Source organism: Danio rerio, chromosome 3 (genome assembly GCF_052040795.2).
Source record: "Danio rerio strain M-AB ecotype USA chromosome 3, GRCz13ab, whole genome shotgun sequence".
NCBI classification, from domain to species: domain Eukaryota; kingdom Metazoa; phylum Chordata; class Actinopteri; order Cypriniformes; family Danionidae; genus Danio; species Danio rerio.
The window spans coordinates 31,532,646-31,556,834 of record NC_141023.1 but is presented as its reverse complement, the minus strand read 5'-3'; the positions used below and the strand labels follow the sequence as shown (position 1 = coordinate 31,556,834).

At 35.9% G+C, this 24,189-nt stretch overlaps 1 protein-coding gene and 1 long non-coding RNA gene across 44 annotated transcripts in view; one reads left to right on the top strand and one right to left on the bottom strand.

Annotated features, from left to right (window-relative positions):
* kcnc3a (potassium voltage-gated channel, Shaw-related subfamily, member 3a) overlaps window positions 1–24,189 on the bottom strand; it is a 113,871-nt gene that overhangs the window by 16,779 nt on the left and 72,903 nt on the right. For 13 of the 42 annotated variants that reach the window (XM_087242869.1, XM_087242879.1, XM_087242881.1 and 10 more), the window contains 2 exon segments: window positions 20,896–21,880; window positions 12,851–13,057 (listed from right to left, as the gene is read on the bottom strand). In XM_087242869.1, the coding sequence (XP_087098995.1) occupies window positions 12,851–13,057; window positions 20,896–21,880 (1,192 nt within the window). 42 annotated transcript variants of the gene reach the window in all.
* LOC147845662 (uncharacterized) lies at window positions 5,894–13,057 on the top strand. Of its 2 annotated transcripts, XR_015480961.1 has the most exons (4): window positions 5,894–6,075; window positions 8,191–9,948; window positions 9,997–11,552; window positions 11,638–13,057. It is a non-coding gene; the product is annotated as an uncharacterized LOC147845662 (long non-coding RNA). The 2 variants fall into 2 exon arrangements; XR_015480960.1 differs by lacking the exon at window positions 5,894–6,075 and having other exon boundaries at window positions 7,572–9,948.

The following is a 24,189-nucleotide window of genomic DNA, read 5'->3' as shown; positions in this document are numbered from 1 at the left end:
TGTGTACTGTTGGTGAGCCTTCAGGAACAGGGTTGGGTAACACTCTTCTAAAGTTTAAAAACCTTCTCATAATTTTTAATTTTAAAATGTTTTCCTTGTGAAGTTTAGGGGAAAAGTCTGAATATGGAAGTAAGTCTATAAATGTGTAAATGCAAGAAATAAACTGAGAATTCTGTCTGTTTTTCACACAATTCAGAATTTTCAACCTGCATACGCAATCCCAATTATGAGGAAACAAATCTAAATAGTGTCTTTTATTATTCATCTTGTGGCAGAAACAAACTTCCACAGATTCCAGCATAATCATTGACAATTAAATTCCTCATAGCCAACACAACTCACACTCACCAGCCTCACGCATGCAACACTGGTGAGAGGTTATGTATGAAGAATTACAACAGCATTGAGGACTGCTGTAATTCAAGTCTTTAGCTCGACAGACTCTGCGCTCCAGCAATACTTTTTAGTATAGACATGTGGCTTCATAATAACTCAGTGTGACTTCCACTGTAGATGCAATTTGCATGAAACGCAGAGTCTTAACAATACACCTTTAACCGCTTAGCATAGTTTATGGTAGCTAACATTCAAAAAGCCCTTGACCTGACCTGGATGAAAGTCTCTCTCTCTGCTGAGTTTACGTACCTCACGTCAAACTTTAGTGACACTACGAGGACTGTACGAGTGGCCTGGGGGTGGGATGGAAGGTGAATGTTAGTATGTGACACAAATATTAACCGCAGCATGATTTAGATAATGCACAGCAATAAAATTATGCCTAATATACTGCGTTGAACACTCTGATCAGTGTGGTCTGTTTGCAGAAACCTCTAAGTTCATGTCCGGGTGAAATCAAAATCTACTATGTTTATTTTGCTAGCTTCCAGTTCATGCAGACTTCATCTCTTTAGCACACCGCAGTGGTCATAAGATTTTACTAGTTAGTTATATTTATAGAAATTAAGTTTGGATTAAGCTTCAAAGGTTCATACACAGTATATTTGTGTGATTTTATCTGGGTTAATATTTGCAATATCCACCAGTGGATATTTGTTGTTCCTTTAAACACAAACACTGGTAGTCACATACATACAAGTTACATCACATGTGCATGTATGATTTAGACACAGAATAAGACGTAGACACAGCACAACACAACACGACACAACAATACACAGCACAACACGAAAAGGACAGTACACATACATTACACCACAAACATTCAGAAAACATGATCACAAAACAGGACAGCAAAAATATGTGATGTATGTAATGACTACAGTGAGAAGAGAGGAGATAGTTTACCATCAGAAATAAATACCCGCACATGTAGTACAAGCATTGACAGGATTAAAATTTATAAAACACATACTTATGTTTACATGAGGTGTTTCAGAATAAATCAGAACAGGTGAGCTTATATAAATACATCAAATTTTGATAAAAATAGTAGTTTATGCAGCTAGAATCTTTTTTCATAACAGATATAATTATAAGTGATATTTTAGAAACACGGTAGAGAACACAACAAAAACAACAAACACTGAAATAATATTCACAGGGCATTCATTTCATGTATGGGTGTCATACATGCAGTACACTGTCAGTGAAGGTCACACATTCTGTTTGAACAGTCTGCTTGACAATAAAAAAGCACTGCATCCGTTTCTTTTAAATAATCTGTCACTGAGCATAAATTGGATTCACCATGAAAACAGAATCAGGCTTAAGAAAAACGAAGTAGGTCTGCAGATAGAAAAAGTCTACTTAATAAATAATTTGCCGTGACTATGTTTCATGATCTTTAACACAACTAACTAATGTAACCTTGGACTACAAACCCAGTCTTATGTTTTTTCAACGGTCAAAAATAAACTGTATAAGGTAAAATGACAGATTTCCAACTGTAAATGTATCAGAATTTTAATATTTGATTTGCAAATCAAATATTAACTTAATAAGAACTTAATTTGGACAACTTTAAAGGGCACCTATAATGAAAATCATCTTTTGTAAGCTGTTTGCATAGAGCTGTGTGTAGGTATAGTGTGTCCACTGTTATATTAAAGTGATAGAAACAAAATAAGTCTCTTTTTTTATTTCCTGAGGTTAAAATGGGATCCAAATCCCTCCCATTTTGAGACCCACCGCAAAGTAACCTCAAAATACGGTTTCCCGGCCACCGAATTGATTGACAGCTGCGTATTAACATGTCTTCGTAGTATCACGTATAATCATATCAACAAGACAGGATGGGCGCAAAGCAACTGGGATTAAAAGATCTGTTCAGCTCACTGTGATCATCAATCATCATAAAATGTGATCAAGAATGAGTTTTACGAGTTTAAAACGTTTTGAAAACAGCGCATGTTTGTAATGAATTACAGCAATTTTACCGTCTTTATCACAACAGCCACGTGTCAGGTCTTAAATCAGGTTTATTTTGTACATTAACATAACAAATATCCATATAGCAGTGGATATTAAGATGTATCCAGTCACATTTGCATGCAAAGTTAAACGAGCACTATGTGTGTGTGTTTATGTGTGTGTGTGTTTGTGTGTGTGTGTGTGCACGTGTTTGTATGTGCGTGGACTTTGTAACGACGTTGTGTGTGACTCATCATTGCAAAAAGGCTTGAATAAACTCACCAACAAATACATCAAATGATCATTGGGAAAGTTCTTACTGTTGTATTTCTCACAAACGTTACGTGTGATCTGCTTCCTTCATGTCTGTCACTCTGCTGTTTATCTGATGCAGATATGTGGGAACGATGAGCGGGGAGATCTAGCATTAACGGCACAATCAACAAAAACAGCTATATTGTGTTCAGAGCAGAAAATTTCAATATTCTGAAAGATATAATAAATAATCTGATGGGAGTTTTGAACTGAAGCTTTGCAGACACTTTCTGGAGACACAAAAGACTTATTTTAAATATTGAAAAAGGGGTAAAATAGGTACTCTTTAAAGGTGGTTTCTCAATATTTTGATTTATTTGAGCCCTCAAAATCCAAAATTTTAATCAGTGTACCAAATTTTGTCTTATTCCATCAAATCATATATTAATTTATTCAATGTTTAGGTGATGTATAAACCTTAATTAAAAAAAAAAAAGCCACTTATGACTGGTATTGTGGGCCAGGGTCACAAATACTGCTGAGATATATGAACACAGGAGCCACAAAAAAAAAAAAAAAAAAAATGCATAATGCACAACTTTAATATACACCAACACTTTCAGTATGAGTGCCAGGCAAATGTTTTAGCTTCTCCTTGATAAGAAAATAAGACTTTTAAGAGACTTAATTAATACTGGCATGCTATATAGCTCATCATCAGGTAAGGTTGTGACAGGCTCGAGGTGCAGTGACCTAAACAGTATGAGAGCATTGACCTCTTTGGAAGCATTATCGGCCAGGCTAGCAACCTCTCAGCCATCTTTCGCCACTCAATTTTTACTGCACTGCAGTCAAAATCTCACACCGATGCAGCTTGGAAATCTGACAGTTGGCTGTAATGTTTGTGGGAAATGCTGAATGACTAGAAAATGTCATGAAAAAGCAGTTGCAATCAGCAATTGTGCCAATTCGGTTGTTGGGAAAAAAATCAACACTGCCATTCTGCGGACATACCAGCTAATTCATAAAGTAATCCAATTTATTTTTTGCACGAGGCTGCACTTAAACTGACACATATATACAGTATAAATAAAAGACAGCGGTTAGATGCAAAGCTGTAAGGGTTTTGCGGGATCCTTTAAAAATGATTTGAAAAGGACGCGCAGCATCTGTTTATACCCACAACGAAACATGATATGGTCAAATTGATAATGAATCGCTCTTGCTCATCAAGAGCCCTACAGAGAGAACCCTCTGGTTCTCCAGTTACGGCAAAGATTCAGAGGTGAGGTTAAATGAGAGTACAGGGGAAAATCAATCAGTCTGCAGAGGGAGAGAAATGAGAGAGCGAGAGGCGGGTGTGACTGCAGCCCTGCAGTGCAGTACTGTTTCTACGCTTTAAGACAATGGCTAGAGATGAAGATGACCACAATGCCCTCAGTCACTGTGTTATGGCCAGCATCCAGACTGCAGCTCTTACACATTTAGCCTCACCACCAGAGTCTGTCAATGGCAGGGCCCAAGGGTACGTGTCCAAGCTCTCAGTGTACTCAAAATATAAAATGCAAAAAAAAAGAAAAAACACCACATCAAAAGAGCACTTTAGACGAAATGAATGATTGATAAAAGGAGGAAATAGAAAAAAAAATAGTTTTGATAGACATTTAAAGAATGAGAGTGCAATTTGGGAGTAAGTGGAGTTTTGTGAGTTTGTAGTTTGTAACACTATTAGCTTGGTATTAGTTAGTATAATTTAGAAAGGCTGAATGTCATTTGTTAGTCTGAACCTTCTTTAACTCTTTCATTCTATATTTCGTCATGTTCCACTTAATCCCAGAATGCTCTCTTCCACTGTTTCCTTGGCAACAGTGGGTAAGAAGGAGTGAGAGGGCAGGAGGCAGAAATAGAGAGAGGCAGAGGTTCGAGTGGGGAGAATAACTACCTGCTATGGTGATTTAGGAGGGCAGTGTAATTCACTTATTTAAGTTTTGTCATCATTTACTCACCTTTTTGTATATATCTTCCAATCAATATATAAAAGGAGAACATTTAAAAGAATGACCAAGCTACTCTTTTCATGATGTTAAAAGGGAGTTTGTCAAGGCAAGATTTTTTTCAAGGCAAATGCATAAACGTTCCTGACATAAAGCTGTCTCACAGTTTGACCTCTGAAAACTTGGAATACAGATAATAATGCTGGAATACACCACATGACCTTTAATCAGATTTACAGTCTTGATGAGACAGTGCTTTTGGGGAAAGTCAAATTCAGATTTTTTTAAGCTTGTGACTGTGAATTTATTCAAACAAGAAATATGTCTAATATTTCAAGTGTGGGTTAAAAAAAACACATTATTTTCATTTGTCATGCACCCCAATATAGCTTTTTCTTCATAACTGGTGTCCTAACATTTGACCCCACTCGTCAGGTTTTGCTATCAACACTGTATTTGAATGGTTCTATGGTTGGGGTTTGGGAATGGGGTGGATTAGGGTGATATACTGTAACAGCCTTATATCACACCACTCCACATCAAAATTTACACTGGCACAATGTGATGGGTAGCTTATGTCATCATCAAAATGTCCTACCTACACTTTTTAAATGGGAGATAGAAAAATCAGACAATGTAGGACAAATCGACAGAACAACGCTTCAAACATGGAAAAGAGGTTTCAAGCACTAAAAAACAAAAGTGGAACACAACTTCACATCTTGTTATTTTTGTATATTAGTCTGTATTTAATGTATGTTTAACATACATTACAAATTTATATATTTGCCAAAATTTACAAAAGGCATTTATTAAAATGTCATTTTAAATAATAAAATACTTGTCAGACATATTTAGAACAAAAAAAAAAGTAATTACAAGATATTAAATCTATTTATAGATAATAATGTAGACCAAAAAAAATATAAAATTTTTTTTCAATTTTAGTTCTTTACTTTACTTACAATAAACACTTTGTCAGCAAGTACTTTTAATCATTTTTATAATAAAAATGAGCATTGATTTATTTTTGTAAGTACAGGTCAGAATATAATTAAATGTTCAATAAAATATATTTGTTAAACTGAATAAAGATGGAACATTATTTTATCCATAGTCTTATTTCACAAAAGTTATTTAAAACATTATAGTATCTGCATTACTGGAATTAAATATGCTTTCTGGATATAAAACCATGATTGTAAGTTTGATTAGGAAGTTTCATCTTTGATCTTTTCAACATAGGGAATGCTTTTTATAATATATATTTTTTTCCTCTTTGGAATCTTTGACTGCCCTTTTAAAAACTGTATAGAAGACAGGAGCTTGGACATTCTGATAAACCATTTACATTTTGCTTCAAAGCAAAGAAAGTGAGCCAGGCTTAGACTGAAATAATGGTGAGTAAATTAACTGCCAATTTGAGTTGATTAATTTTGAACCATCTAGACTAAAAGTAAACACGATATACTCAAATATAAGCACAAATATAAACAAAAAGAACCAAAACCCTCAGACACTCCACTACAAATAAACATTAACACCTCTAGACAATCCTACATACACACACAACCTGGTCGATAACATGAACTCTATATATATATAAAAGGTGGGAAACTGTCCAACCTTTGACCTTTCCTGACCTGAGCTCTTTTGTATTAATTTCAACAGAATTAAAAGTGTGATTGGAGAGGAACTGTGACCACATTAAAACAGAGAGAGAGTGAGAGAGAAAAGGTGAAAAATAGCAAAGTGAAACAAAAACATTCCCATATTAAAGGGACAGTTCACCCCCAAAAATCATTCTTTCTTCTGTCAAAGATATTTTGAAGAAAGCTCTAAACCTTTAACCATTGACTTCCACAGAAAGAAAAACAAATACTATGAAATTCAATAGTTAAATGCTTCCAAAATGTTCTAAAAATTTGTGTTCAATAGAGTGAAGAAAAAAGTAAATGATGGCAAAATTTTCAGTTTTGGGTGAACTACCCCTTTAATAAGAAAATGCCCATAAGTGGCCTTAGATTGGGTCTAAACACATTAAATGGAACCTTTGCAGTAAAAATAGCATCACAGCACATATAGTGTCCGGTTATCATAGCAACAGCCCAACATAAACTTACCTGTGTCTGTGAGCATCAGTGTATGTGTTTGCTTTGAATGTGTATGGTTAATTTTTGTAAAACCCTCACCATAAAATTCCCTTTTGACATGTCCATGTGTTTCATTCAAGTCTAGCAGATGTTTTTGTGTGTATGTGAGACAAAACTGTCCCCCTGACCAGTTAGACTACAGGACTGTAGCACACATCCTAACAGCGTCAGAGCCCAGTGTTTCAGCACAGCCCTAAAGGGTCATCTTAAAACACTACAATGCTGGAGTTCACCATTTCTAGTCAACATAATGAAGGGTTTTCATCGTGTGGCTGTGATGAAACACTGGTCAGTGGACCCCAGAGTGGAGGGCAGTTCCAGGAGAGAGAAGAAATTAGCTTTATTTAAAACAAATAAATAAATAAAAGTGAAAATGCAAATAAATCACAACCCTGCTCAGTGACCGTTCACCAAAACCCCTAAGGATTCTTCTTTTGGATTTCTTTCAGTTTATAAATATGTTGAGGGATGGAATTTATACAGCCAAACAAAGGCAAAACGGAACATCGGCACTCATAAGTTAAGCTAAACCTGTTTGATATGACAGAAATCAGAGTCCAAATCATAATATTTAGGTCAGTGCTTAATGCGTTTTGCCTATGAATGGTAGTATATCGTAGAAAGGGCTGAAAAGACGTTCTACAAAAAACCTAAGGGGAGCTCAAGTAAGGTGAAAGGTCACGGCTAGGGAGGAAAAGGAGGAGGAAGAAGTCACAGCAACACCGAATGGATTACAGTGCACACACACAACAACACACGAACAAGGGAAGACAAATGTAACAGTGTAGCAACAAGAGCTGACATACAAACGCATGACACGACACAACCTGAGGAAGGAGATAACACAACAACAGCTCGTCAGACAAGCGCACCATCAGAAAATACAACATCCCCAAACACACACACATACATTCATACATACACAAATTAAGCATAAATTCTATCACACATAAATATAAACAAGTTTTAACACAGTTTCATTTGATCATGTGTGGGTGTGTGAACTGAAGTGTGTTTTCAACTAAGGTAAGTTAATCTCTGGTGCTCGGTTCAGAAAAGAGTGAGAGAGATGACTGAATAGGAGGAAGAGAGAGTGAGAGAGAGATGGAGAAATAAAGGAAAAATCAGAGGCAAATATTATTAGAATGACAAAAGTTTAGTTTTGGGGGTAAAATGAGAAAGAGAGAATGAGAGAGACAGAGATGAAGGAGATCACTCATACAACGCTTAGCCTTTGAGAAAGATGTGTGCTGTAGATGTGTAGCGGAGGCTTCAAAGCTAGTCTGAGCAAACACTTATTCACATTTGAGTCAGAGAGAAAGAGGAGATACTGATCCTAGCTTGGAGTGAGTCATGTTCAGACTGTTAAGTTAGGGTTAGTGGAATGAGCTGACGTGTAGCTGCAAAGATATGTATAGTCAGTGAATGTGAATGTCTTTTGGAGGAGCATCAAAATAAATGTTACCAGATATTACGCAGACCGTCTAATATTACTCGAATTACTGCTGGTTGCTAATACGACCAGATAGAATCTGAAGACATTATTTGCTATTTCTGTGCAGAATATTGGTGAACACTTTACAATAAGGTTTCATAAGTAAATGTGGTAAATGAACAATACTTGTACAGCATTTATTAAACGTAGTTCAACACTTACTAATGCAATGTTAAAATCCAAATGAATGCTTGTTAATGTTATTTACATTATCTAACAATAACTAACATGAACAAATACTGTAATAAATGTATTGTTCATTGATTGTTCATGTCAGTAAATACATTACAGCTTTTCTCAGTCACTTTACATTTCTCAGATCAGAATTGAAATTCTCAAAACTCCCTAATCAATCTTCAGATCATCGTGTCACTTTGGCACATCAGAAAAACAGCTTCTCGTTCCTTTGAGCAACTTGCAAATGCTTTTGTACATACATGCAAATGATTATGTGCAATTCTCTGATGCTTCCTACATTATCAATTGCTTATATCATGTTGATCAAAATGTATTATTTTGGCCTCTGTTGAACAGTCTCACCCCTGACAACATTTAATTGTTCATGGCTTAAGTCTTTACATGCAAAATGGCTGAACAAGTTGTCATAATATTTTGTCATAATGCATTTTATTATACATTTCCATTAGACTTTTTTTCTAAATCTGTCAACAATTGGTAAATTTCTTCCAGGTGATTCTTGCCTTTTTCTAATGAAGGTGCATCTGAACGAAGATTGTCCTATCTTCACATTTCTACTTTTGTTTAGTTTTTTCTTTGTGCTATGCAGTGTTTTCTTTTCCTTTCTGTATAACAATGAGATAATCTGTCAACAAATTACAGTACGAACAGCAAAAAAGCCTCAGAACACCCCTCCAAAACACACTTTTATTGACAACATGGCTATGTAATTTGACTCTCTTATCTGTACATAATGACACAAGGATTTGTCTATCTGATGGCAATGAAACATTAATTGACCCAGAAATTTAGTTTTGATTAATGAACTAAGGATATTTGTACGTGTTGTTTTAAGAAACGCACTTACTGTTTTGCAAATTTGAATTCTGATCTGAGATATGTACCAAAGTGACCGAGAAAAACTGTAACTAACATTAACTAATATAAACTTATTGTAAAACACTACCTAATAAAAAAACTCTGCAGATTTATGTAGAATGATTTTGAGAGTATATTAACTAAAAGCGTATCACATAGAATTAAAATGAATTCTTAACTTGTATTTAGGATTTACAATGCAAATTCAATTAGACTGTAAACAAAGCAATGTCTAATATAACATATATTTTAAAAGACAGAAAATATAGCTTTACAAACTGTATGGTAAATAAATCATATAACCATTTGAATATTAATTAATAACATTAGCCATTGAATTAATATAAAAACTAAACGAATATATATGTCCACACATTTACCTAAGCAGATAATTAGACTCAATGATCGGCCAAAAAGCACAGATTCTGTATGGGCCTGATAAAAGTCAACCGAATGCCTAAATGTGGTGTTACTAAATTCTACAACAAGTTACAAACAGGCCAATTAGTCAATAACAGAATTTTCTCATATTTAAAAAGTCATGGATTTCCTAAAAACTTATCATTGGACATTTAAGAGGTCACTGTATTTTAAAAATCATCATGTAATTTCCAAGACTTAATTAGCTTAGTGGTAGCTTAGTAATTAAGCTTAATTAGCTTAATTAGCTTAGTGGTAAATTAATTAGCTTAGTGGTTATAAATTATATTTTAATGTAAAAAGAACATTATAAAATAAGAAAAATGCAGTTCATGATGTATTTAATGTTTTATAATATTCTAATCTATATAGCAAACTTGGATTTACCATGAAAACACATGTTTCAAGTATTTTAAATGTATTCTAGCATTTGTTGGCCATTATGGACCACTCATGTCTCATTACTTCATATTTAATTTGATATTAGATGTACATTGCATAAATTAATGTAATGCTGTTTGTTTTATTGTGTTAATAAAATCTTATTGATTCAAGAAAGACATTGGTATAATCAGTAAATTATATTTAAAAACACTATTGCTCACTAATAAACATAATTTCTGATTTGATTGATGCACGATTTCAAGTCTATTCAGATATTAAGCCCTTAAGTAAAATCAGTGTCATGAGACATCAGCCTTAATTTAATACTGTGCACTTAAGCATTGAGTATGACTGCTGCTGTTTTCATTTCATTTATACAGTTGCTTTAGAACAGTAAAATGTGCTAAATACAGAACAAATAGCAGTGAAAGAGTCATTCTGAAATAATATGTGCATACATTCTTGTTTCCTTGAGAATTAGCAGTATGCTAATAATAAAATATTGACCTTGTGCAGAAAATTAATGTCTACACTGAATTACAGGTTGCTTTTTGGGTGTTACCTCTGAAGGATTATGGTTTGATCCAGGAAGAGGCAGAATTGGCATTGAGGTCCTGCTGTAGCAGTGGCCCTTCCGGCTTGAACCATTCCTCTCCTGGGGAGACTGGCCTGGCACCTGCAGCGTCTAGTGTTTTTGTGAGGGGGTTGTAGGATTTGGTTGTGTATTTGGGACACGTGGAGGTTGGTGGAAAGGTGCAGGAGTAGGAAGGTATAGTATAGAAAGGAAGGCAGCAGATGTCAATCATGCCGTTGCAAAAAATACAGAACAAATATAAGAGGATGTGTCGTGAAAAGAGTGAGGTGTGGAGGAATAAAAAGAAGAAAAAAGGCAAGATTAAGGGATGGAAGGAGAGAAAGAAACAAGTCAGGGTGGAAGGCCAGGAAGAGAAAGAGAATGAAGTAATAAATCAATGAATGAGATCAAGAAAGAGCAAAGGCAAGCCTGATACATAGATAGAAAGAGACAGAGCGAGCTTGACAGAGGGACAGACAGCTAGAAGGGTTTTGCATCAAAGTGAATTGAGAAAGCATTTTCACAGTTCGCGAATGCCAATTAAATATGAATTTAGGTTCAAAAACTGTATACAAAATTGCAATTCTCAATTGAATGCAAAGAACTGCAATAATGAATAAATGTTTTGAAATTAAATATAGATACATTTACCTTAACCTAGGTGGATGCTGTTATTCCAATTCAAATTCAAATTCAAATTCATCATTCTCTAATTAAATATAATTCATGGATTGAAAGAGACACGATTCTTTAATTCTAAATTTTGCACAACCCAGAAAGACAGATATATAAACAGACAGACAGACAGACAGACAGACAGACAGACAGACAGACAGACAGACAGACAGACAGCTGGCATGCCAGCCAGCCAGCCAGCCAGCCAGACAGACATAAAGATAGATAGATAGATAGATAGATAGATAGATAGATAGATAGATAGATAGATAGATAGATAGATAGATAGATAGATAGATAGATAGATAGATAGATAGATAGATAGATAGATAGATAGATAGACAGACAGATAAACAGAAAGACAGACAGACAGACAGACAGAAAATCAGACAGACAGACAGACAGAAAATCAGACAGACAGAAAGTCAGACAGACCAACCGACCGACAGACAGACAGACAGACAGATAGATAGATAGATAGATAGATAGATAGATAGATAGATAGATAGATAGATAAACAGACATACACAGATCAGACAGACAGACAAACAGACAGAGAGACAGACAAAGAGACAGACAGATAGAACAACAGACAGACACACAGATCAGATTCAAACAGACCGACTGACTGACCGACAGACAGACAGACAGACAGACAGACAGACAGACAGACAGACAGACAGACAGACAGACCGACCGACCGACCGACCGTCCGACAGACAGACACAGACAGACAGACAGACAGACAGACAGACAGACAGACAGACAGACAGACAGATAAATAGATAGATAGATAGATAGATAGATAGATAGATAGATAGATAGATAGATAGATAGATAGATAGATAGATAGATAGATAGATAGATAGATAGATAGATAGATAGATAGATAGATAGATAGATAGATAGATAGATAGATAGATAGATAGATAGATAGATAGATAGATAGATAGATAGATAGATAGAAAAATATGAAGAGCTTGTTGGCCAGATGCGGCAATCTGGTTTAATATATATGTTAATAATTAAAATGGTGCTCAGATTATTTTCACTGAGAAATTCAGATTTGATCAAAGATTAAACACTATTATCTTAGATAGAAACTGAATCATTACTGTGTGTGTTCTAGGAGTTTTGCTAATGATGAGCGCCTTCAGAATGATTGATGTGGTGAATTATGAGGAGAAAGGCAGGATGAGAAGACGAGGAGCTATACTGTGAGTATGGGTTCAGGAGGGTCTGTTTTGAACATGTATACCTCTGAAGTGTATGTTTGTGTATAGATGTTTATCGACATAATATGTATGAACATTTTGCTGCAGGTGTTTGTCATGGAATGTGTGTGTGTGTGTGTGTGAACTAATATGAAATAATAAACATTTGAACATAAAACTTACCTTTCATATGATTGTTCTACGTAACGTTCAGTGAAAATATGAGTATAATAATGTGTTTGTTAGTGGGTGCTGCATACCTTTCCTGACATTGCTGTCTGTGGTGCGGAACTCTCCAGTACTGAGGAGGAAGCAGGCCCTATCATGGGGGTAACGCTCACGCCCCGTGCCTGTGCCCAGCCCACCGGTGGCTGGACTCCTATCATCTGGCCCCAACACTTGATCTATAGTGGGACAGTCCTCATTAGCCAGAGCTGCATTTGCAGCATCCCCATTCTGCTTCGAGTCTGACAGACAGAGAGAGAAAGAAAGGAATTATTAGCCGTACCGTATGTATGTGACACCAAAGAGAGTTATAGTAGCATGAAACAACAGGGGCAGAGAACAAAAAAAAAGTCAGGGATGAAAAGGGATGAATAAAAAGCAGCAAAAATAGAGATGTGCCACAAAAAGAGCACCAGCATCACAGGGGAACATCACACACAAACACACACACACACGCAGCATGAATGAGTGTGTCTAAAAGAGTGAGATGTGCACACACTCAAACAAAGAAGCTGCAGGGGCACTTGTTCTTTTAGCTTCCAACACAGCAGTCAAATCTAATTTGACGTGAGTTACCGCTCAACAATTTACAGAAATGAGCCAGGGGGCAAAGCCTGCTAAAGATGTGGAGAGAGATGGAAAGAGGAGGAGGAGGATGAGGAGGTGAGGGAGAAAAAGATAGCATAAAGACTGCTTATGCAACTGGACCTCATGGAGGAAATGACAAATATTTATTTCACTATGAAAACGGCAGTCCATGTGACTGAATTCTGGACAGGTGATGAACAGCTTAACGCAGGAATGGTGACAAAGAGCGATGAATGATTGACTTAGAGATCTATAGCAAAGGTCAAGACATTAGGTTCACTACGCTCGATATAACTCACCTCCCTGACAGCCATTACATTACACTCATTAAAGGGATCATAAAAAATATTATGAAAACAATTAAACAAAAACCATTCGTTCACTCTTATGTCTTCGAAAATCCATATGAACTTCTATTATCTGTGGAACACAAAAGGAGAAATTTAGCACAATGTTCATGCTGCTCTTTTCCATACATGGGAGTAAATGTCAAATATACTTAAAGTGAAGTACATACTGGATACATTTCTGCCTGGTCCTACATTATACTGTGTTCTAAGCAGATTCAATGTGATGCCACAGGGTTTCTATTTTAGAAACAGTTTCTATTTCTGTGTCAGCGTTGCTGGAAGAACAGCTTACAAACTATGACAATAATCTCAGCCTGGGGGCATGAAGTGTTTACAGTCTACATTAATGTAGTAATGGCTTATTTAACCACGAGAAAGCTGATATTATCAAATATGACACTAATTTTGAAAAACAACTCATCTTAAAGAGAGTCTTAAAGAATTTAGTGCTAGAATAAAACTGTAATTAATGTACAGTTGCAGTCAGAATTTACACCCCCCCCCCCATTTATTACCCCCGCCTTGTTTATTTTGCCCCTAATTTCTGTTTAAAGAAGAGAATATTTTTTCAACACATTTCTAAATAGTTTTAATAACTAATTTCTAATAACTGATTTATTTTATCTAAGCCATGATGACAGTAAATAATATTTCACTAGATATTTTTCAAGACACTAGGATAATAAGGTAAACTAGGCAGGTTAGGGTAAAAAATATAAAGCTTAATGTAGCTAATACTTTTAACCTTAAAATGTTTCTAAAAAAGAAAAAACTGCTTTTATTCTAGCCAAAATAAAGCTAATAAGACTTTATCCAGAAAAAAAAATACTATCAGACACACTGTGAAAATTTCCTTGCTCTGTTAAACATCATTTGGAAAATATTTACAAAAGAAAAAATTCAAAGGGGCTTTAATAATTTTGATTGCAACTGTAAGTTATGAAAGATAAAATGTTGCTGTATGGGCTTTTGATTTTTAAATAAGTTAATATGTTACAAGCAAAAATGCTCTTTATTCTGAATCAGATCAGTCTATGAGACGAGTAGTTACAGTTTAAACACAGTGTTATTGTTATTTTTTATTTTTTTTGTCAATGAACAATGAGCAGAGCCAGATAATTCTTAGGGAATCTGTTTCCTTTTCCTGATCCCTTTTAAAATACAGTCAGTCACTTTATTTCTAAAAGAATTTGCCATTTTTAATGAATAGTTGGAATGATTGATCCAATGAATTTCTCATCAAGACAGGAACTGGCAGTCCCATCTACTGGCAGTTTTCATCTCATATTTATTCACCAAAGGCCTAAATCAGCCAGTCTATAACACACTCAGCAAAATATGTTTTAATTATAGCAACACCAACAAAAAATCTGATTTTATTGACCCCATTATCTAAGGTACAGAACCGATTATTGGCTTTATTTAATGTTAAAATGTTTAATGAAAGTTTGTTTTGCATGACATTTGAACCCATAGTGAAAGGCACAGTGGACAACTGCATTTTATTAGGCTCCACTTATTTTATAGGATTGATTTTAATATTGCCATTTGTGCAATTTTTGGAGCTTGACAGCCCCTGATCATCATTTACTTTTACTATATAAAAAGGAGCAGCTTAAACATTCTTCACAACATCTCCTTTTCCTTTTCACCAAAAAACTTAGGTCATATGGGTTTAGAAAGTCATGAGGATGAATAAAACTAATTAAATAATTAATTTTGGAGGAAACCCTTTTAAAAATCCAGCATAAAACTGAACTACAGAATCAGAGCATCTCTCACACATTCCCCAAAAAAAACCAAACACACTCACTCATGGGGACTGAGGACAAACAAACGAATGCGTTGTAAATTTGAAAGATTTAGTTTTACACTAGTTTATAAAACTTCATTAACAGTAAGGATCCATGATGAAAGTGTTGCCAGTATTGTAGGTGTCAAGGGCATGTGGGATTTGAAGCTGCAGGAAGGCACGTGTGTTAGAGTGTTTTCTCACACCAAGTGGATGTATTTGTTTTTTAATTTTTTAAGGCGAGGAGGAGCCAAAAATAACAGCTCTCATTCTCTCGAAATACTCATAGTTCCTTTAAATGGTCATTTTAATGACAAAAGTTATATTATTTATAATGATGCCATTTCAAATCTGTTATGTATATCTGACATCTGTGTTGTTGCTGAAATCAGATGAAAACAGGCAGAGAGGTGGATGTAAGCAGAGTAGCATTAGATCAAATGCAGCATATGTTAATCTGAGGGGCTGTGACTAATCTGCCTCATGTTAATCTTAGCATGGGGTGTGTATATCTGCAGAGTAATGACAGACGGAGCTCTTTCGGCTATATGAGCTCTCTGACTGAACCTGACTAACACACACATGTTTTTTTTTTTTTTAACAGTCCTTTGCGCTCGTTTTACAATATAATATATACAACTAACAACGACATGAGCAAAACTGTTTAGGACTGATGCTACTTGTTCATTCCTGGTCTACTAATAAACAACACCATTATGGGGGGTCAGATTCACTATTAATTGCTATAATAAAGAGTAAAATATTATAAATATTCTAGATATTTAATATAAAAATTACCACAACACTCCAAAGTTACAGTATATGTTGGAGTCCTCAGTGTTAAGGAAAATTACTTTTGAAAGTAATGCATTACAATATTGAGTTTCTCTTTTTAAAAGAGTAATTTGTTGTGTTACTTAGTTACTTTTTTATGTTAAGTAATGTGTTAAGCTACTTTTGAGTTACTTTTGTGTTAGTTTTTCTGACCTGGTTTAAGCTATTAAAAATAATAGCTTTTTAATAGAGGAGCTCTGCAATTAACAACATACTAATATACACCTAAATTTACCTTAAAAAAAAAACAATTAGGGTAAATGTTGTCTAAGAACTTCTTGCACCCAGAGCTCTACATGCTTTATATAAAGATTAATGAAAGTTTAAAGCAGTCTGTCTTTGTTTACTATTTTTATACTATTTGTCTTAAGTAAAATCACAATCGATTGAGACTATAATGCCCTTTTCCTTTTCTTTGATGCGTTCAAAATAATGAACACATTCTCTCATTGATGTATGATTTATGTGTCTACTTTAATTTTAATTCAGCAATTTATTTTTTTAAAGCGAATTAATTAAACTAAAAAGTAACTCGGTTTACATTATCAAAAAAATAACTCAAATATTATAATTTATTTATTAAAAGTAATGCGTTACTTGTTACTTAGAAAAGTAATATTATTATGTAACTCGCATTACTTGTAATGCGTTAACCCGAACATTGGGAATCATGTTAAAAATGTTAAGACTTCAGTGTCACATGATACTTTGGAAATAATTATAATGTCCTGGTTTAATGAAACAAACCTTATTATTACACTCTAAAAGTGATTAATTACTTTTTTAAAAAAAGAGTAGACTTATTATTTTTTATTGTGTTGCCTTGTGACAAGCTGACTTTACTTTTAAAAAGTGAGTAATCCCATAATAACTTGCAACGGTTATATTACTTTAAGACAGGGGTCACCAATCTCGGTCCTGGAGGGCCGGTGTCCCTGCAGGGTTTAGCTCCAACTTGCCTCAACACACCTGCCTGGATGTTTCAAGTATACCTACAAAGACCTTGATTAGCTTGTTCAGGTCTGTTTGATTAGGGTTAGAGCTCAAATCTGCAGGACACCGGCCCTCCAGGAACAAGTTTGGTGACCCCTGCTTTAAGACATAGTTCCCCAAAAATAAATTGTCCTCATTAACACTTGTTTTACTTGTTTATGACTTTGTTTCATTAAACACAAGAGAAGCTATTTTGAAGAAACTGGATTTTTTCTACAATAGAATACAAAGTACTCTAGAAAATTAAGGTTTATATCAAAATCTAAATTTGTATTGTTTGAATATACATTTTTCTAACAATTTTTTATGATCATATTCATTAACTGATGTGCCATTACTAATAGGCATAGGATGATAACCGTTTTCAAGGTATACCATGGTTTGAAAAAGTCAAAGTTTCTGCAATACCATTCCTAAGGTATGGGTATGATCTTTTTAACGTTTTAAGGTTTTTAGGACAACAGTAACTCCAGCAGAAAAGATATCCAAGATGTCATATTAAATTGTAATGAAATCTGTGTTTTAGAACTTGATGAAGATAGCAGAAGTCAACGATAAATTCAAATTATTTAACCTGACGTGTTTACTGTAACAAAATATTATAAAAGTTTCTCAAAATGAAATATTTTGAGTTCAAAGGGAAAAAAGTTTTTGTTTTTACCCATTTAAAAAAAATATATTTTAGAGCAGAGATTACAATATCGTAAAACCATGAAATTTTTATCATATCATCAGAATCTTATATCGGCACATTCCTAATTACTACATAAGGAATTTTGCTTTACTAATGGCAGCATTTAGATATTTACATCTAAGCAGTGCAGTGACTGCAAAAATAAACTGCGCACACAAAAAGTACTATAAGCTTCATGTCAATCATCTACCAAAAGCTGTTTTGCTAAATTCAGTTTTCCATCTCCTTCTCTTTTGATTGGCTGGATTTCTTCTGGAAGTGTAAGAGTAAACTGACTGGGATGCATGAAGCATAATCCTGCTATATAAATTTAATAAGATTCCTGTCTTCTGTCAAACCCTGACATGACAGTCTGTTTTTGCATATTAACTCTCAAATATTTGTGTGTGTATGTGTGTAGGCAGTTGTGCAGGATTATATAAAAGACCCAGTTTAGGCCATGACAGTTGATTATAAAGATCTATAAATGTTGACCACAGGCCCTTGAGCAAAACTTTCATGATGGCTGGGACGGGGCTCGTGGACATCACACACATAAAAAAAATACACTCATTTAAATCTCAGCATATCTTTGTCAGTAATATAGGGATCAATTGTATTACTGATGGGAATGTAACCTATTTAGCCCAAAATATACTCCATTTTTACTAATGAATATCGGCTTTCACACTTTTGATAGTTACAGGAACGTTCCACCAGGCCTAATGTAGTCCATGAGAACTAATTTCCCCTTGGTTGCATCTCCAGGAACTCTGAAGTGATGTAAACTAACCAACAACAACATCAAGCGTCGCATTTAACAAAATTAACAACTGAAGGTTGGAGGTTGTTGTGATTAAAGTGGTGTTTTCATTGTGTCATGAGCTTTGTGATGACAAAGATAGAACGCAGACTAATAAATTATGCAATTTGAACACCAAACAGAAGGACTAAATCATAAATGACAACTTGCATTGATGCTACATTTCATCAGAGATTAGAAAAGAAAAGAACACAATACCGCCAACAAAGCCGTCAGATAAATGCTCTAACATTAGCTTTCTGAATGTGCATGTCTTGTAACCCTGTGAAATACTGTGCTGGTGTTTTGTGTGGCACGCATTCACCAAATCAGCAAGCACTTCATCACTGGTAGCTCCCATTGTGCTGAATTAGACTCTGCTCTAAAGTAGGAGCTAATTTAGTTTTCCCAAAGGGCGTTCCTTGATTAAATTTACTCCCAGTTCCTGTGGTGCGAACACTCCAAAAGCAGGTACTTCCACCAGTTCGTGCAAAAACACTTTCACTGTAGTCGATAAAACATTCGTTCTATAATATACTAGGCATAAAAGACACAAGCAAACTATAAAGATTCATCCTTGTCCAGTGTCTGCTTCTTCTCTACAAGGGTATGAGTAGGGCCAGACAGAATCTGCAGGCATTTTTTGCTATTTCTGCAGAGAATTTTGTAAAAAAAAAATCTGCAGATTTATTATTATTTTGGGAGTTACATAAATTAAAACCTAATATATGATTTGGAAAATAATATCTTTTTAACTTTTATTTAATGTTTACAATGCAAATCCATCTAGAGCCACTAATTTGGTAAACAAAGCAAGTCTCTCATGTTATAATATATCTACTAAAAAACTGAAAATATGACTTTACAAACAGTTTTGTAAATAAAATATATGAGCACTTTCACTTTCAATATATGAGCACTTTTTCAGATTTCTTGTGATCCTAGTTATGAGTGATAAAAATGTTCTCAGCAAACAATTTTGTGTTTAATAGATGTCTATTAGACATCTAAACATAGTCAGCTTGGCTTAAACAAAGCTAAACTTGGGCTGTCAGTGAAAATGTAATAGACGTCTAAGAATAGCTCAAAACTAGGCTAATTGTCAAATAAACAGATTAGATAGACTTTATATTTATTAATTCAACCATTTTCATTTTGGCTTAGTCCCTTTATTAATCTGGGGTCGCCACAGCGGAATGGACTGCTGACTTTTATGTGTAGTCAGTCATTTCTGTTTATTTGATGACTAGTTTAGTTTTGGCCTATTCTTAGACGTCTATTAGATTTTCGTGGACAGCCCAAGTTTAGCATTGTTTTAGCCAACACGACTATGTTTAGACGTCTATTAGACATCTATTACAGATCTTTTAAAAACAAACAATGCTTGCAGTGTTTTGTTTTAAACAGAGTTTGCAAACAGCATTTAATCTCCTCATATATGAGCTTGTCAGTGTATCTGTTTTGTTTGCTATCTTGAGTAGGGCGATGTAGTTCTTGAAGCAACTACTCTATTTCCATCTATCCATCTATCAAGTACCATCTATTGCTGGATTTTAAAAATATTTTAAAGATTGTTAATTTAGAAAACTGCACATGTTTTAACAACTGATTATGCTTTATACTATTTTCATGTGTGTCTATGTGTTGTGTCATGTATTTAAAAATTTTTTGGAAATCTGTCCTGTCTTGACCAGGACTCCTAGGTGGAAGATATATTATATCTCAATGGGACATTCCTGGTTAAATAAATAAATAAGTAAATAAATACATAATTGTTTCAAATAAAACCAGGACCAGATTCCATATTAAATCCTTGTAGACAAGCTAAATAGTGCACAAACAATTCTAAGTGAGTGTGCAAACTGTGCGTACGATCTGGCTACTAAAATACAATACACACCTGCTGTGCTGATAGCAAAATTTGTGTTACATTTACAGTAAGTTTACCATAGCTTATAAATAAAAACAAAGTATACTTTGGGCTTTGATGCATAGGTACCTCACACACACAGACACATAAACACATGGGTACACACACTCACACACACCTGCTCTGTTAATCTCTATGATTTCCTCCTGTGCAAGAGGACAGTCTCCTGCCATGCTTCCAGAGACCACCATACTGCCCAGCACATTACCCATGATCCTGTGCGGCGAGGCAGTGGCCATGGCCAGGGCATCTGGCTTACAGTAGTTGGGCGATCCAGGCTGCGGCGCCCGTGGGATGTGCTTGTTCTTCTTCTTGGGCAGCTTCTGCTTGGCCATGGCCAGAGAGTAGTACATGCCGAAGTTGTTTACAATGACGGGCACAGGCATGGCGATGGTCAGCACGCCTGCCAGGGCACACAGGGCGCCCACCAACATGCCCGACCATGTCTCGGGATACATGTCACCATAGCCTAGAGTCGTCATGGTGACCACCGCCCACCAGAAGCCGATGGGGATGTTTTTGAAGGCGGTGTGGGCACTGGCTGTAGGGTCATCCGGGTCGGCGCCGATGCGCTCGGCGTAGTAGATCATAGTGGCGAAGATGAGCACCCCAAGAGCAAGGAAGATGATGAGGAGCAAGAACTCATTGGTACTGGCACGGAGTGTGTGGCCCAGCACCCTCAGCCCCACAAAGTGGCGCGTGAGCTTGAAGATTCGCAGAATTCTGACAAATCGCACCACACGCAAAAAGCCCAGCACATCTTTGGCTGCTTTAGAGGAGAGGCCGCTCAGCGCCATCTCTAGGTAAAAGGGCAGGATGGCTACAAAGTCGATGATGTTCAGCGAGCTCTTGAAGAACTCAGCCTTGTCCGGGCAAAAGATGACACGGGTGAACACCTCGATGGTGAACCAGACCACGCAAACGCCCTCCACGTAGGTCAGCCAGTTGTCAGTCACTACCTCAAACACAACTTCTTCCCGCGTGACGTTCCCCACCGTCACGTTCTCTGTCTTATTGTAGATGGTGTTGAAGGCCTCGTGTGTCTCCAAGCAAAATGTTGAGATGGAGATGAGGATGAACAGGAGCGAGCCGAACGCCACATACTGAAAACAGAGAGAGGAAGACACAGAGAGGGAGAGAGAGAGAGAGAGAGACAGGGAGACACAAAAAGAGATGAAAAGATGAGCACATTAATATTATACATTGAAATAAGTGAGGTCTCTATTTGATTTAGGAACTGTTACAGTGCTTACGGCTGAAGAGTGGCAGAATTGTAAAAAATAATGACAGTTTGACCTAAAATATCCATATCAAGAATCATTTCTGCTTTCTTCAACAACTAGTGAAATCTAAAATCTTACTGAATACAAATAAATAATAATTTATTGTTAAATAAAGTTGTATATCCCAGTAGATAAACAATACACTACTATTTTCTCATCCAGCACAGTAGTCTGATGGCTGCCCGCCTCCGCTATGTAAATCAGACAGTTGAGTGCATGAAGTGTCCAACATTCCACACTTTTGGCTCAAGCGCATCATCTAGCTATTTGTACTTTTTCCTGATGGGATTTTCAGTGTGACCCCATTTCTCACTATGGGAGTGCCATAGTTATGGTCCATGATAATACAGTTTATATTATTGTTGTAACAAAGCATGAGCTGTCGTTATTGTGTATGTCACTCACTTTGCACAAAACAATCCAAAACAAAGTTAAACACTTTAAATGCATGATGACGACTATTATCACAATGTATTGACTATCATATTGACTTTTGTATATTTCTAATGATATCACACAAGCAAAAGTGGCATTTGCTAAATGCATTGAACATGTTTGAAAATGTGAATTTGTAGAAAATTTTTCAACAAACAAGAAGTTTAATTGGAACAAGTTACATTTTAAACATTCATTCATTCATTCATTCATTTTCTTTTCAGCTTACTTCCTTTATTAATCAGAGGTCGCCACAGCGGAATGAACCACCAACTTATCCAGTTTTACGCAGCGGATGCCCTTCCAGTTGCAACCCATCACTGGGAAACATCCAAACACACTCAATCCCACACATACACTATGGACAATTAAGCCTACCCAATTCACCTGTACCGCATGTCTTTGGACTTGTGGGGGAAACCGGAGAACCCGGAGGAAACCCACAGAAACACGGGGAGAACATGCAAACTCCACAAAGAAATGCAAACTGACCCCGCTGAGGCTCAAACTAGCGACCTTCTTGCTGTGAGGCGATCGTGCTACCCACTGCGTCACCAGGAAGCCCACAGTAGCAATAATGTTACCATTATTATGATACACATTATTATTCAGTAGTGAGCTTGAGTTCACATCACTTTTATTTTTTTATTTTATTTCTTTTTTTTTTAAAGCTCCTTATGTCCTTTTGTTTGCCACCACCATCCTTAATTGCACGTCACCCACATCACACACCTAATTCTTGCATGGAAAAATTCCCCTGTGCAGTTTTGGTGCTGCTACATCTGAATGCAGCTACAGCCTCTCACATGACAGCACAATGTTCGTTTGATTTCCGGGGGCGGTGCGACTCAAAATAGAGAATGTTATTTAACCCTTTCTGCATGTCCAGGTAAATGTTGACAGCGTTATTTTTTTTAAGTGAATTCAACTATTGGTGGGGACATTTCAGTAGTCGGTGGATATTGGTGGGGAAACGTCCCCTTTATTCATGCTAAATCTACACCCCTGAGTCATTCATATATATTTACCCTTGACAGGACTAAACCATGCTGCGGCATCACCACAAAAACACATTCAGCAACATGAATAATCATTACTGAATACAGATTTACCACACACTCCTTTTAATTACACTATAAACTGTACTCATGGCATAGGACTAATTATACAAACAGTGACACACCTTGATTTAGTAACTAAAGCTATAACCACAAGGAGCTGATGTATGTACCACTAATCCCATTACTGTAATGAAAGTATCAAAGTATGCAAATGCATTTACAAGAATTTACCCAGGCGCACAAATGACTGGACTAAAATGAGACACTTGATTTTAACTATACGTAAAAGAGGATCTCTGCTTTGCCACAGCACAGATTGAAGACCTGTTAGCATGCTAGGCCTCTTTTTTAATACACAAGAACCATAAGCAGTACACAAGCATACGAAAAGACCCTTAAAAAATAAAATAAGCTGTCAAACATCTCTGCAAACAGCTGCTGTGATGCAGTTCGGACCACTGCAGAGGTTTTTCTCTATTAAAAAAAAACAAAAAAAAAACATGTACTACAGATAGAGGGCGCCAAACGCTTCAACAAAACAGCACAAGTGTTGTGAGAACATTGGGAATGGTGTAAATGCAGCAGTTTCATTGACACGCTGCACTGAGGAAACACCACACAGGGGAAGAAAGA